The 16,968-nt window shown below is 35.6% G+C and overlaps 1 protein-coding gene across 1 annotated transcript in view; it reads left to right on the forward strand.

The window, feature by feature from the left end:
• Positions 1-562: 562 nt before the first annotated feature.
• The window catches only part of LOC129224165 (trafficking protein particle complex subunit 8-like), a 92,323-nt gene continuing 75,917 nt past the window's right edge, over positions 563-16,968 (forward strand). Inside the window, exons 1-5 of the mRNA XM_054858582.1 lie at positions 563-719; positions 6,702-6,902; positions 8,802-8,891; positions 12,939-13,110; positions 16,553-16,727. Of these exons, the coding sequence (XP_054714557.1) occupies positions 563-719; positions 6,702-6,902; positions 8,802-8,891; positions 12,939-13,110; positions 16,553-16,727 (795 nt within the window). The remainder of the gene's footprint in view (positions 720-6,701; positions 6,903-8,801; positions 8,892-12,938; positions 13,111-16,552; positions 16,728-16,968) is intronic.

A 16,968-nucleotide genomic window follows, 5' to 3' on the forward strand; every position in this document is an offset into this window, starting at 1 on the left:
TGGTTCATCAGAAATTTAGTTCTTGAAATTTATCTTGTTTGATCAAATTGAAATTGTTTCTATCTTCTAATAAAAATTTGAAAGTTGTACTCAACTACTCCATGCATTCATATTCGGGAGGAAATTAATTTAATAAACATTGCATTGACAGATCATGGAGGAAGTGAAGAAGAAAATAATTTTATTTGTTTTACATCACAATCGGAAATTATTTTTACTGAAACCGTATTCGATCAAGTCCTTTAAAGTTTACAAAATTTTTAACACCCACTGCGATGTAAACGAATTGTAAACTACTGTTTAATGAATCGAAATATAAAACGTATTATAGAATGTCCTTTAAGAAGGGATACATCTACAAAATATGCACGACGTAATTGATTAGATGGAATGAGTAAGAAACTATGTCACGCTTACTATGTTGAGTGAGGAAGTTGTTTTCTGTTCATGTGATCGTTTTTTAAAAGAATCGAATACGAGAGGAAGGAGATAATCTGAAAGTTATGGTTTAGCTTTTTTGTTAAAAACATAATTCCAAATAAAACCTTTGAAATTGAGCAGCATGGCAACTTGTAAACAAACAGCATACGAGTTAATACAGGATGTGTTTTCACCGTGTGTTGCAGTTTTGTGCAGTAATGATGTGGAGCAAATTTGTGCAAAAAATAATTTGACGTTTGTTGAAATGGTTCAACCTTTTTGTAGGCTCAATACGGAAGGTAAGGGTCATGCATTAGTAAGCTGATCTAAGGTCATGTGAACCGCGATAAAGCGGCCTAAATGTCATTGTTTAAATATTCTTTCGACCTTTTGTTTGTTTAAGAAACCATTTTAAAGCACAAACATTATACGCGTCACAAAATTAAAGCATTTTTTCACTCGAAATTCTCGAGTTTCCGCTAAGTTTATTTTGTGTAGCTCACAACAAATCGGGAAAACTAATAATTTTTCTTACAATCGGTTTTAAAACTTCGAAATATATGTTATGTTTATCGTTCAATGGAAAAATTATTTCAGTCAGTACTTTTTGTGAAGTTGGGCCATATATTATTGGGAAAAAAAGATACCCTTCACACATTTTAATGTATGGATGGAAATATTATTTGTGCTCATATATATTTGTCGATGTTTATGGGCTATAGTGTAGAGGGATCAGGAAGCGACAACCACCCCCCCCCCCCTCCGGGCCTTGGGAAATTAACGTATACATCTGACAGGGCATGGTTTTCAATCAAGTTTTCTTTGAGTATCTTAAACCTTTTGCCCCCCAAAAGATTCTAAATAACAGGTCTGGTTACATAGTGTGCATATGTATGCATTATAAGGAAATTAAATTAATAGGTATATTTATTTTTAGAACTTGTAATTGAGCTCTATTATGATAGTTGAAGATATACTAATTCATTAATAGTCTGCACTAAGGCTTTAAAGTGCATAGATTGCTTTTTCAAAACTATACCGAATAATTATCTTCGTAACTAATGAAACTAATAACAAAAGTAGTAGTTCAAAACAAAGGCAAATTAAATTTTTCTTGGTGCCAAAATTTCATAGCACCAACTCAGACTTTAATTGCTGTCTTTGGCATTCATACGTTGAAATCCTGCCAGAAACACATTTAATTCTTTGCAAACCAGTGTAATTAATTGGTTCTAGTTTTGAATACATGCATGTTGTATATATTCTACAACCTTCTGTAAAAATTTGCATTTGGCTTGGATTCAGGCAGGCACCCAGTGATTTCCAATCTGTGGGGTGTGCCTTTGTAAAGTCTAGAGTTGCTTTGTAAAAAAGTGGGGCAAACAGATGTACCAAAACTTTGATTAAATGAAAAAAAAAAAAGACCAAATCTACGTAGGGGAAAATAAGAATCAGCAAAATTGCATTAGGTTATTTGGAGTTGTGTGTCCACATTAAGAACCTAAATATCTTTCCAATGATTCCATGGTTTGAGAAAACTTGCTCTCCGAAGCAAACCAACCCATCTCTTAAATACAGTCGACTCCCGCTACAACACGATCCGACCTACGCGAAATGGCTATAACGCGAATTTTTCCCCGGTAAAGAATTTTATTCCCAACGCGAATTCTTCACCCGCAACGCGAAAATTTTCCGAAGGGAATCGCGTTTTTTTTCGTGAATAGACTTTCATCCCTTTGACATCGCTGAGGGCGGAATTTCCTACACCTTACTAGTTTAAACATCGCTTATACAAATAACTACTCCTCATTTTCTATTTATTTTTTTCATTCTATATGGTAAAGTTGATGAAATATAATGACACCTAAGAGTGCTGTTTCATTTAAAAATGTGAAGATAGAAGGAAAAAGAGAAAGTTTCAACAACTATAGTGCATTTGTTTTTCTTATTACATAATTTACGTACCATAGTGGTTTATTTTACGTCTTCCTTTCCCACTGATCATTGACTTTCTGCATCGTAGCAGTTTTTTATGTTAAATAAAACGATTTTTTTAAAAAAGTACAATAAATAAAAATTCATTTTTTTTTAAAGAAACAGTAACGTATAAATAAGAAATGGTTTTTAACAGTTTGAGGTGGTGTTTACAAGTGTCTTTTATCGTATGGGTATGTTTATAAAAGTTCTTACACATACCCTTTTCCACGACGCGAAATTTCAACTTACGCGAAGGATCTTGGAACGCATCCCTCGCGTAAGTCGGGACTCGACTGTATTGTACTTACCAGTCCCAGCTCCTAGGGTAAAAGATCTGATTACCCTCAAGAGCTGCAGATTTAAGGGATAGAGAGTGTCATGATGTTGAAAAAAAAGAAAAATATTATCTGTTTCCATGCCGCAAGATGCAGTGATGGATCTAGTGGAAGGCATGCCGCTGCCTGTCTAAGGGGGTAACTGGAGTTAAACATTTAGAGTTACTTGATTGGAAAATATTCCTATCATTTAACCAGCTGGGCACTATTTGTGCCTTTATAGTACAATGTGCTAACATTATTTTGGGAGAAGATTTTATGGGTTTGAATTTTCGATGCTAACATTGATGATTAAGTTCCGGTTTTGTTCTGGATTTTCGTTTGTTAATATTGGAAATCCAGTATTGTTTATTATGTTATAGCTCCCTACCTCCCATTTTTTTCCTTACTCTGAATTTTTGGTGAATATGTCTAGTGTTCACTCTAGGAAAAAAAAGGGCAGGGTGCTGGCCTTTGAAAGGGGCACTTTTTTAAAAAAGGGCACTATTTCAACGCGGTGTCCTGCACCCAAGACCAATGTTGCATCACTCAAAAAGTACTGAGCGCCCCCCCCAATCCCCCCCAAAAAATTAAGAGGAGGAATAACACTTAAAACACCTTGCAAAAATTCAAACAGTCTAGTCTGCACCATGATCCCCCCCCCCCCACCCTTGATCGCCGTCACCATTGATTTTAGTATTAAATATGGTTTCATCCAGAAATTGCACTCGTCTTCAGAACAGGGTTAGCTCACCCCCCCCCCCACACACAAATGCCAACTAAGCTAAGCACATTTTCCACACTCCATAGGAACATTTAGCTAATGCTGAAACTTGGCTTTGGGTGTTTTTCAACACTTTTCAGGCCATAATTTTATTTACCTGTAAGAGTAAAAAAAATTCTAGGCATTTCAAAACCCTTTGAATTTCAATTTAAGAACAGTATTTAATTACTGATCTCCCCTTCCTACAAAAGAAACTGCCTAGTAATGTGCATTGTGCCATTAAGTATTTTAGTAGAATCACTCATCAAAATCGTGATGAGTGTAAATTCTCCTTTTATAAATATATTACATTTCAAATAGAATAAATAACTTAAAATACTGTGTGCAGTGCTTCAAAAATGTAGTGGTTGCAAGAACGCCCTGTCAATGCAATATGTTTCCATTTCAAACGGTTTTTTTTAGGTGGGGAGGGCGCTGTGGATGGGGGTTGAAAATCCAAGATATTAAAAAAATACCCTTGCATTTTAGCCCAGTGAACTTTGTACTATGTTCTTCTTAGGAAACAATCAGAAAGTTAACTTTCCAGAAACAGATGTGAAAAGATTGCTACACAATCACTACCAATGCGCTAAAATTAAGCCTAATTTCCACGTGCAAACGAAAAATGGGCACAAAGGGCTGAAATGTTAGGAAAATGTCCTATTCCCTCTCTCATTGTTGATTCTCAGAAGATCAAGGATGGGAAGTTATGAAACAAAGATCTCTCCCTTCCCAGAGGACCCTACTCCTTCCCACAACCTTTCAAAAACCCACCCTCAGTAGAAGGAAGAACATGCCTTTGTTTCCTACTGATAAGGCTGTTTGAATTCTGAGAATCTCATCCCCTCTTTGCTTAGTATTTGCTTCTTTTGTTTATGGGGCCATTTTCAGGATGAAATTCTGGGAACAAGAATAAGGCATGGGCGTTTTTGCAGCCGATCGCTGGACAAATAAAATTGCACCGATATCGCGGCAGGTCGAAACGATGGTTGAGGCATCTTTCTATAAGCACAGACTTATTTTTGAACAACAAAAACTTATTTTTCAAAAGGGCAGGGCGCATTTCGCGATCTAAAAGAAAGGCAGGGCGCATTCTGCTGATATGGAAAAGGGCAGGGCGCTGCGCCCTTTAAAAACGGCCTAGCGGGAACACTAAATATGTCGGTGATTATGAATAATATTCATCATGTAGACATGTTAAAATAAAATTATAAAATTATTTTACTTTAATAAACTATTTTATTCACTGTTTTTATACTTTTCATGTATTTATTTCAAAAACTGCCTTTGAAGTGGAGAATAAAATTGAAGATTTTTTTTTGTGCCAACTTCGTTTTATTTGGAGGCAAATAAATGGATCCTCTTTATTTTCATTAAAACTATTATTTCAAGGCTTTAAAGCAAAATACTGTTTTCTTTTATGATTCAAATGTTTAAATGCTGAATCGATAATTTAATGTTATATTTGCTTTGACAGTGTCCATAGATATTAATGTTTTATTTATCATAGGCCTCTGAAATGATTTGTAAAACAATTTTACAAAGATAAGCTCTTTTATAAGTTGTTTTTGTACCTTTGATGCTTCACTTTGAAAATTAAGATCTCTTAGCATCCGCTCTTTGTTAGCAAATCCGCTATGAGAATTGTATTTTGAATTTTGGATGTTTAGTATGCTTTGTTAAGAGGTAAACAAATAAAATCTCTTTTTATTTTTATTCAAACCTTTACTTTTATAAGTAAGTAGCAGTACCCGCTACAGCGTTGCCTGTGGTAAATAAAGAAAGATACATGCAAGCTCATTTTCGCTTTGGTTACTGTTTTCATGAAATTTGAATTTCAAACATGATGTTCTACAATTGCGAGTATAATGTTTAATTATAGTGCAATGTGAAATATTACTGAACTACAAATGGTATTTGGAAAAGAAAAGATAAAGTTTAAAAAAAAATGTTAATTAACTCAAATTTGTTTCTAACAAATTCAAATTAAATATATTAAAAATGAGACCTTTCGAAAAGAAACAAAATTAAGGCGATTGGGTTTGTTAAGAAAAACTTAGTCACTTGATGAAATTGGTAATAATTAGAGGAGCGTTTAACCTTCTATTTATTTATTATTTGACATGTGGTTGTGTACAGCAGGAATGCATCTATGGGCATGAGCCTATTCAGGGGAGCACAAGGTACGGCAGCTGCCATCCCATCCATTTAAAATAAAGCCAATAACAAAAAAAAAAAGTCATTTCAAAAATTGATTGATTGGCGATTGGTGCTTCAATTTTAAAACTTACACCTTATGGATGAGTTAGGCTCTAGTCTGGTAGCAGAAACTGTGCGACTCTTGGATACTCATCATCGTAAATTCTTGAGGAGGTGTACAGTGCAGACTATTTCAGAATTGAAAGTTTTTTAAATTACTTTCTGTATGCATCTGTTGATTTTAGAGTGGAAAAATACAGTTTAGAATGAAACAGGAAGAAAAGTTTAAAAAATGAATGCATAAATGGAACAGTGGCAAGGCTCTAATTTTGCAATCCTCTAGCATTTGAAGCTGGTTAGCTTCCTGTACAGAGCAAAGTATGGAAATGTCATACTCTATATAACTTTAAAACTTAGCATTTGATTTTTATGCATTCCTGGATGATGATTTATAAAATGCTTCCTTATCCTAAAGACTAAAGAAGAGACTGAGGGGACATGATTCAGTTGTTTAAATTTATTGAAATGTAAGATGTTACGGGGCTGAAGTTTAGCACTGAAAACAGGGCAAAAGGTCGTTGTTTTAAGCTATTAAATCTCAGGCTAACATGGATATTAGGAAAAAATATTATTATAGCAGGGTAGTGGACCTTGGAACAGCTTATCGGAAGAGGTGGTAATGAGCAAGGGAGTAGATAGTTTCAAGAGGGCCATTGATCTTCACTGGGGATTGTAAATTGACTAGGACCAGTCTAGCTGGGCCCAGAGCCTGTTGCTGGTCCTCACTTTTGTATTTGTATTTTTAAGTTTTTTACTCTGTGTCAAAGACTGTTCAAAAAATTTATACCACTAGAATTGGATGCTTAATAACTTTTTTCCTGATTTTAAAAATGTCTATTTCTTTTTTGGGAACTCATTCATTGAAATCTGAAAGTTACTCATATTCAATTGTGTTACTGGTTGCAATACATTTATACAAGAAGGTAATGCATTCACATCAGTATAGAAGGTGTTTTTCTGTATTTCAGTCACCATACGAGACCCCAGCAACATGCCCAGCACCATAAAGAACTTCCGGGTGACCATGAAAGATCTGCGGTCCCAGCCCCACACCCTCTCTGTGGGCAAGAAGATGATGTATGACGCTGTTGCGTCCAACGTCCCTTCCTCCCCTGACGGAATCCTGATGAACACTTTAAGCACTGAAAATTATCACCTCAAATACTGCTGTGAGTATGACTTTAATGGTATTTCTGAGCTGATTTTAAAAGCTCGTCACCAAAAAAGCAAAAGTTGGAAACAAGGCTTTATCAAAATGCTAAGTTTCTTGAAGTTTATTGAATATCTCCACATTTCTTTCTAAATGTCTCAATGTGTTTCATCTCCTGCTAAAAACTCAATTCAAAAGTCAACCATGACATCTTGAAAAGTTATAAACACTGTACCTTATATAGGGTATTTCACAGTGTTTTGTCCAAATGTAGAGTCCACAACACTACTTTTTTTTCCCCCCATGAGTATTTAATTTATTGTTTGATTAGCACAAAGTTTTATTTTGAGTTAGCCCCAGGGCCGGATTTGGAAGCGTGGAGGCCCCTAATCAGAGTTCTAAAAGATCATCATATTTTGGAAAATATCAGATACTTTGATATATATCCGAATATTTTGATATATATCCGATATTTTCGACCTTTTGTAAAAAAATAATTGTGGGGGCCCCTTTGTTGAGGAGGCCCCAGGGCAGTAGCCCCGCCTCCCTAAATCCGGCCCTGGTTAACCCTGCCAGCACATAAACTCAAAATGAATCAATGTGCTAGTCAAGCAGTAATTTAAAATAGTTATGGCAAAAAAATGTTGTTGTGGACTCTACATTTGGACAAAATACTGTGAATTGGCCCTATATACACACATAGAAAGAAAGGTCATTCTTACAGAAACAGTCATTTTCATATCCTTGTTATAATTTATGAATGATTTATGAATCATTTATATTTTTAGATGTTTAAATCAAGGGCACCCATGTAGGGGCCAGGGGCTTGAGCCCCCTTTGAAATTAGAACTTTCTTGCTTTTAGTACTTTTTTCTTTGCAAAAATGTTTTTTTGTTGTTTGTGAAAAACATTTCTTCTCCAGACATTAGTGAATAAGTTATTAAAAATATCAAATTTTAATGACTCTAATCTGTCCTGATATCAGTTTCCATGGGGAAAATATTCAGCTAAACAATGGGGAAAATATTTGAGCCCCCCCCCCCCCTGCAACTTTGCATATGGGCGCCCATGGTTTAAATATTTTTTATATTAAAGTTTAACTCTATTATTCTAGAGTTATTTGACAAGGCACTTGAGATAGATAAAGCCCTTCCATCTTCTGATCAGGCAAAAGGCCTTGTTATTTTCTTGGACTTGAAGGCCCTCAGCAATATTAAACGGAGACTCTTCAATCACTCAAGAAATCTAGTCAAATCTTCATGATGTTCGAGAGCTGAAGAAAATCTGTACTCTTCAGCATATACCTGCACATGTTGATGTTGCAAGCAATGAAAATGCAAATAAGTTAGCTAATCAAACCCTCAGAACTTTTTGTGGTTAACTGTTAGAAACATTTATTTTCATGTAGTTAACACTTTCTGCTGTTAAATGAAGTTATCCAAATCAGGATTTTGTATTTACAATTGATTTTTACAGGGGTACCCACCTGGGGGTCATAAGCAGACTGCTCCATTGAAATTTTTAGGGGAGGGATGTGAAGATTGATCTCGGCTTTGAGACGAAGAAAGAATAACTGCTGGTGGGGCTGGAAACGAGACAACTCAACTCGTTTTGTTTCTATGCTTTAGAATAATGAAAATTGTAATACTTACGTATCATGTCACGTTAAACGTTAACAAGCAATAAAACCTATTTCCTTTTACTGTGTATGCCTAAATACGACAAGGGGTGTTTTGAGGGGTATTTTTCTCTTTTTTAGGGGGGGGGGGGTGTACAAAATTTAGAGGGGAAGGGCACCCCTGATTTTTGTGTTTATATTTGATTTTATCTTTATTTGATTTAGAATCCATTAGGAAATTTATGTTATTTTTAAGAGAGTTATTTTTGTTACTAATAAATAATGTGTTTTCATTTGCAGCCTCAACTCCATGGTTTGAAGCTTATAGGGAAGTGTTTTTCCAAGTTACATCTCCCACAGAACACGAATTTGTACATAATTATCTTTCATGTATCCTTTCTATATGGGTGAAGTATGTGCTTTTACTCTATTTATATCCTCTTATATATAATAGCCGATGATCAAGTAATCCGCGTGTTTCAACAATGAAACTCGCGCCACCGCATGATAATTTGATAATACGTTTTGGTAATGCTTAACATGCAGGGAAAGGCTTTATCGTGACAAGGCTGAACTCGATCCGGTAACTTATCTGTTTTACTGGTAAGACTCATTTCAGTGGAATGAAGAAATTAAAAAATGGTCAACAATGAATACTACCTACCGGAGTTTAGGGTTAATCCACTGGAGTTAGGGTTACAATTTCTACTATCGAAATATCACCAAATAGGCAATGGCTTTGTTTAAATGTAGAAGCAATTTTCACCTGTAATACCTTTACAGATGACTTTCTAGTTTATTAAATAAAAATCAATCTTCTTTTTGAAGAAAAAAGCTGTGTACAGTAGAACTCCAAATATCCTAATTGCTGAACACAGGGTCTTAACCAGACTCTTGTTACGGAATGGGGTTTTACCAAGCACGTTTATTGAAACATTTATATGGTCTATCAAATTTGGTTTCATGTGTATTCTATTGATATTTGTTACAATAGATCATATAAATGGAGGGAGAGGATGTGCTCACAAAATGCCATATTGTTACATAATAAATGAATTTCTCAATAACTACCATAAACACACAATGAGTTTGTTCAATTTTTCAGTCATACTAATTTCATTTCACAAATAAAATTGGAATAATAATGACAACAATATTCTTTTTGTCACAAAAATATAAATAAATAAATAATGGAAAGCATTTCTTTGGATGCAAAATTTCGGAGGGGGGTTTGAACCCTATAAACCACTCCCTTGCATACAGCCCTGGCTGATGATGGAACTCACTTTCAGAAATAAAGTAAGATGGAAACATACAGCGATTTTCAAAACAATGATTCTGTCTACACAGGCTATTCCTTCCGCAAAACTAGTCAAACAGTTTACTTTGGCCAAGATATTCAGCAAGCAATAACTTTAATTTTAAGTATGGTGTATGCATAGTGTAATAATATACAGTACTTCTAAGTATGTAAAAGTGTTGCCTTTTCAATTTATTAATTACTAGTGGTACCCGCACGGCTTTGCCCATAATAGAAAAATTAAAAGCTCTTTTGGTTCGCCTGTGTGGCAAATTTTCTCTCCAATTTTCTTGTACCCATGTTACGGTTCCACGTTATGATAATTTCGTATCTCGCCAATTGGCTTGTGCCCATGTTACGGTTCCACGTTATGATAATTTCGTAATTTACTCGTCTATCTTATGATAATTTTGTTCTTAAAATTGGAATAGAAAAAACCACATTGAATTTTCGAAAAATCGCTTCGAGGTGCACACCTCCATGCTAAAAACTAACTTTGTGCCAAATTTCACAAAAATCGGCCGAATGGTCTAGGCGCTATGCGCGTCACAGAGATCCAGACATCCTCCGAACAGAGAGACTTTCAGCTTTATTATTAGCTAGTGTTACCAGCACGACTTTGTCCGTAATAGAAAAATCAAAAGGTCTTTTGGTTCCCCTGTATATTTACAAATAATGTATGGTGAATTTTCTCGCCAATTGGCTTGTACCTATGTTACGGTTCCATGTTATGATAATTTCATATCTCGCCAATTGGCTTGTGCCCATGTTACGGTTCCACGTTATGATAATTTCGCAATTTACTCGTCCATCTTATGATATTTTTGTTCTTAAAATTGGAATAGAAAAAGAACCACATCGAATTTTCGAAACATCGCTTCGAGGTGCACACCCCTATGCTACAAACTCACTTTGTGCCAAATTTCATGAAAATCGACCGAACGGTCTAGGCGCTATGCGCGTCACCGAGATCCAGACATCCTATAGACATCCTCCTGTCTTTTTTTTTTTCCTACTTAGCTATACCCACACATTTTAAAGTCTCTGAATGCGTAAAATATTTTATGATGAGCAAATTATGTACTAAACTGATGCGGTTAGTGGTCAAAGCACTTTTCAATGTTAGTAAAACAAACTTTCTCCAACACCAATATCTGGGCAACTCTAATGAGTTCCAAATAAAATTTTCTAACTCCTTTTTATTAAATTAATAAGATTTTTTTTTTTTTTTTTGAAATTTCTGATAGAATGTTTAATATTTTCAACTTTACCTGTTGGCGTAAGTGGCTTTTGATTGAAAAATTCTGTTTGATCAAGTTTAGGATGAAACTTTTTTGTATGAACTACTGCAATTTATTAACTATTAACTAGCATAATAAAAACGAGCTGATGTGTGCATCACATGACTTCCTTTTACTCCAATTTAATGTCATTTCCCCATTATTCGCTATTTTAATGTGATTCAATATTTATTCTCTAAATATCACCAACAATGGCCAAATTGAAACCAAAAAAAAAAAAAAAAAAACTCCGCCAAATTTAATGAAGTTGGCGACAAACTTGGAACCAAAAGACTGGCGATATATCGCCAAGTGTCCGACAAATTATAACACCACTTGAGTTTACATCGAAATTAACAATGATTTCCCCCCAAAAAGGGGCAAAAGACCCCTTAGGAACATCCGAAGCAACCAAAAGGAGGTGCACAACTAGACCCCACTACAGTCTATGTACCAAATTTCAACTTTCTAGGACATACCATTTTTGAGTTATGCGAGATACATACGCACATACGCATACACACATACGCACATACATACAGACGTCACGAGAAAAGTCGTTGTAATTACCTCGGTGATGGTCAAAATGGATATTTCGCGTGTCTATACATTCTTAGGCACTTTTCCGCATGTGGTCGAATCGAAAAAAAAACTCAACATTCATTTGGGGGTGAGCAAAATGGAAATTAAGGGCGATTTTTGAGTGAAAATTTTTTCGCGAATACAATACTTCCTTTTTTGTAAAAGGAAGTAAAAATGGGAAAAAAAAACTTTTCCTCAACAGTCTTCCCTGTCGTTCTAGACAAAACATTCATCTCAACATTGCAAAAAATCGCTATAGGCATGACCTGTATTAAAAGATCACGCAGGAAGGCAGGGATTAAGGGAGATGAAAAAGCACCTCTGATTAGCCATAACTTAGAATAGTTTCTTCTTAGTTGTCCACTGAAATGGAATAAATTCTTTTTAAACAAAACCATTATTTTTTCTACCTAAGTTCTTCACAATTTTGTTCTGAGCTTTGGAACTGGGAAAAGAATCTCCTTTCAGTTCTTTTCTGGTGTGGTTAGTTCTTTTTCATCAAGGGGCAGGGTATAGCACCCATTTAAAACTGCCTGAGGGAAACACTACTGTGGCTTTGATAAATCTAAAGAAGTTTTTCTGCCCTTATATAGAAGTTTGGTAAGGCCCCATTTGGAGTATACTGTTGAGTTTTGGTCTCCTTATCTTGAGAAAGATATTAATGTATTGGAAAGGGTTCAAAGGCGGGCTACAAGGCTAATAAATGGACTTTCTCACTTAGACTATGATTCCAGGCTTAGAAGGCTAAAAATTTACAGTCTTGAGCAAAGAAGAGACCGAGGGGACATGATTCAGTTGTTTAAATTTATTAAAATGAAAGATGTTACGGGGCTGAAGTTTAGCACTGGAAACAGGACAAGGGGTCATTGTTTTAAGCTATTTAAATCTCAGGCTAACACGGATGTTAGGAAAAATGATTATTATAGCAGGGTAGTGGAATCTTGGAACAGCTTACCGGAAGAGGTGGTAATGAGCACGGGAGTAGATAGTTTTAAGAGGGCCATTGATCTTCACTGGGGATTGTAAATTGACCAGGACCAGTCTAGCTGGGCCCAGAGCCTGTTTGCTGGTCGTCACTTTTGTATTTGTATTTATTTGTATATAAATGAGGGAGGGGGGTTGGAACAATGGAACACCTGTACTGTCTTCATGTTCAACCGTACTGTTAAATTTTGCATTATATTTTCAATTTGCTTTGCCTGTGGGAATACAAATCATTTATTTTGTCTCATTTGCTGTTTTCATTTAAACATGAGGAACCTTAGCTTGAAATAGGTGTGTTTGTTGTGTCTTCTTCTCACCAAGATCCCCTGAGCCAGATTAACGAGCTCTCTCAGCAGTTAGTACAGCACCAGCAGAACAGCCTCCACAACTCCAAGTGGTTTTTCTCATTCATCTTCACTTACTACCTTCTTTTACATGATGTGTCATCCGAAGATCTGGGGAAGTAAGTTCTGATTGACTTGCACTAGCGCCGACTCCATGGGGATTAAGAGCAGGGCCTGATTAACAATAGTCCGGCGGGTCCGAGGACCTGGGCACCACAAATGTAGAGGCACTAAAATAGCCTAAATTAACTTACTTCCTTCCTTTTTTTTTCTGTTTAAGTTAAGGTTCCTTTTCAGCTTTGAAAAGAATCAAAAATCATTTGAGAAACTGCGTTTCTCAGGATAATTTACAGGCATTTTTCTTGTTGACCAATGACCATTGAAAATTCTGTGACATCAAAATTAGATTTCGATGATGTGATCGACACATTTGCCTCTGTTAAAGCCATAGCCTTTTTAAAGCTTAATGTCAGAATTATTATTATTATTTTTTTGCTATTTTTGCAGTTTTAAATTGTTTTTTAATTCATTTTCACCTTAAGGTAAGGCAATTTTTTTAACTATGATTAGTATGGTGACTATCAAGTGTTTGGTATTCAAATCCCAGGTTTGTCTAGTAATGTGTAGGTTTCTAATGTATTAGGTTTCTAGTATAAAACATGGTGACTATCAAGTGTTTGGTATTCAAATCCCAGGTTTCTGTAGTAATGTGTAGGTTTCTAATGTATTAGGTTTCTAGTATAAAACATTGACTTTGAAATTGTGCTGATTTTCTCATGCGGGGGGTTGGGGCATCAATTTTTACTCAGGACCTGGGCACCAGTTTGTCTTGATCGGGCCCTGATTAAGAGGGAAGGGGAACTCGGCCCCAATAATTTGTGTTTGTGTCATTTTTAAGAGGGAATGGTGAGTGCTTTTGCTTAAGGAGTACTTTATGGGAAGACAAATTTTTTTTTGCTTAACAAGTATCATTGATAAGTATTGCATTTGAAAAAATTGCAGACCTTTGCGAAACTAAATATTAAGGCAAAGTCTCTATTTAATATACTAAAAGATGTTCTCGTCCGCCTAGATTACATACTCCAGGGTTTGTATGGGGCATGGAAATCCTGGAAAGTCATGGGAAAAAAATAAGCAAATTTCAGACCTGGAAAAGTCATGGAAAATTGAAATTTTCATTCAAAGTCATGGAAATTTATTAAAAGACATGGGAAAATGTTCTGGACTAAGAGAAAGTAACGGTAGCTAAAAGAGCATTAGAAATCTAGAGTGATTTAACAGTATTGCACATATAAAAGCTATTATTCATGAGTAAGTGCTTCAATGAGGTAGTGGCGTTCACATAGAAGTTTTGCTTGGCAAGTTTGATATTAAATAGTCTACTATTCTCTCCATGTAACAAGGTCATGAAAATTTTTATGAAGTCATGAAAAAGTCTTGGAAAAGTCATGGAATTTTTTCATCCAAATAGAGTATGAATCCTGATACTCCTTTAGACTCCCGAAGACGTTTAGTTTGACCCGAAGACTTTAGACTAGACCCAAATGACTGCTTTTTTGCCCCATGCAATATTTGACGATTGCACATCTATGTTCATAATTTTAATGTATTTACCTAAAAAATTTGAATGTGTAGATTTTCAGTTGCATGAGTCATCTTTGAAAAATGTTATAATTTAAGAATTCAATATTTTCAAGAATATAGAATAGAGCGTAAAAAATCCACCAACCTAAGATCTGCCAAATTAAAAAATCCACTAACTTTTTTATTCATCTGCTTTTGTAGCAGTAGAAGATAAATATCTAGCCTTTTATAGAAACTATGTCACGTCATTGCACTATACTGAATTATATTATTTATAATACACGAACCGGGAAAAAAAAATCCTCTTTTAGTTTTAATTTTTTCTAGTTTAGAATTACACAAAAAAAGATGCGTCAGAAACAATTTTTTTGCAAAACATTTATGCATTCCTTCCGAAGTATTTTGCATTTTTTTAAACAATGCCTAATATTATATAGTTTATAGCACAAAATAAGATTTAAACCACGCTTTATTTAAAGTTCAAAATTAGGGTTTTATGTACATTTTCGGACTTTCTGTACTAACTACACTATTATGCTTGTTATACGAGGTAGGGTCAAAAAGTTCCCGGAATTGGTTAATACAATTTAATTGAAAATATATATTACATTCTTACATTATTTTCCTTCAAAATACTCTCCTCCTGCATCCACACACTTATTCCAGCGTTCGTACAATTGTTGGAAACACTCCTGAAAGCCGGTTTTTGAAAGTTCTTTCAGCTGCTTCGTCGCATTTTCAATCACCTCCGATGAATTAGCAAAACGACGTCCCTTCAATGCTAATTTCAGCCGTGGAAACAGGTAAAAATCTGGTGGTGTAAGATCGGGAGAATATGGTGGGTGTTCCAGAGTGGTAACATTGTTCTTAGCTAAGTACTGTTTCACCAATAGAGAGCGATGTGAAGGGGCATTGTCATGCAACAAAAACTAATCATTTTCTGCCCATTTTTCAGGTCTTTTTCGTCGAATTGAATCTCGTAACCGTTTTAAGATCTCTCTGTACATTTCTTTATTTACTGTTCTCCCTTCACTAATAAATTCATAGTGAATCAAGCCACGGTAATCAAAAAATACCTCCAACATTACTTTACCCCGGCTTCTGTCCAAGCGAAATTTTTGTTTTCTGGGTAAACTTTTTGACTTCTGTTCAGCAGACTGCCGTTTCGTCTGAGGGTCGTAAAGAAAGCACCAAGTCTCATCACCTGTTATACTCGTAATTTTGCGCAGGAAGCTATCGTCTGCATCAGCCATTTCAATCAAGTCCCTGGACATGGTCATTCTCATTTCCTTTTGCTCAGGGGATAACATTTTCGGAACCATGTGTAAGCAAACACGATGCATGTTCAAGTCATTATAAAGAATGCTGTGAACACTCCCATGTGAAATACCAAGTTCGGAGGCAATAGTATCGATGTTTGTTCGCCTGTCCGCACGCACAAGTTTTCGAACGCGCTCAACATTGTCATCTGTAGTGGAAGTGGAAGGCCGCCCAGTCCAAACATTATCTTCAATTGTTGTGCGACCGCCAAGGAAACGCTTGTGCCACTTGTAAACTGCCGATTTCTTCATCGCAGAGTTTCCGTATGCTTTTCTCAGCATCTCAAGAGTCTCTGAGGATGATTTCTCCAGCAACACACAGAATTTAATATTGCCACGTTGCTCTAATGACGACATTACACAATTCGACGAAAGAGAAATCAGAGACTACAATATTAATACACCGCACGCACGAGACTAACAACATCTGCCTGTTGAACCTCATATGACCTTCACTAGCAGTGATGCCAACCTCCCAAACACAAATTTCCCTTCCAGCGAACAAATTCTTGACTGTAAGCGACTATTCCGGGAACTTTTTGACCCTACTACGTATGCTTTTCTAAATTTGCATGATTATTTTATGTTATAAAGAAACCATGTTTGCTCCTTTCAAAGTAACATATAATGTATTTATTGCTGTGAAATTTCCCTTTAGAGCTGAAGCAGTGTATCAAAGCATGAAAAGTTCATATGGTTCCTCATCTTGCCACCTATTGCAGATAAATTCTGCCACTCCATCTGCTCAGAATGCCAACAGTTCTGATGATAATAATGCTACCATTATGCCGGATCCCTGGAGCCAGTTCCTCTTAAAGTTTAATGTACAAAATGTAAGATTTTGAGCTTTTTAAGCTTTCTTTTCATGTATTGCTTCTTTTCTGTTCTAGGAACTTACTGGTTTTTGTGTATTCCAGGGCTCTCTGACCTACGGCCCGCGAACAGATTTTGTCTGGCCCGGTGGAAGTTTACAAACTTTTTTTTTTGGAACAGAAGCAGTCTCGTTTGAGATATAATTGAGACATTATTTTTAATTACAAATAATTATTTAAAATCCTTTTACCGTTAATTTAA

The sequence above is a fragment of the Uloborus diversus genome, chromosome 6 (genome assembly GCF_026930045.1).
Source record: "Uloborus diversus isolate 005 chromosome 6, Udiv.v.3.1, whole genome shotgun sequence".
Lineage (NCBI taxonomy): Eukaryota > Metazoa > Arthropoda > Arachnida > Araneae > Uloboridae > Uloborus > Uloborus diversus.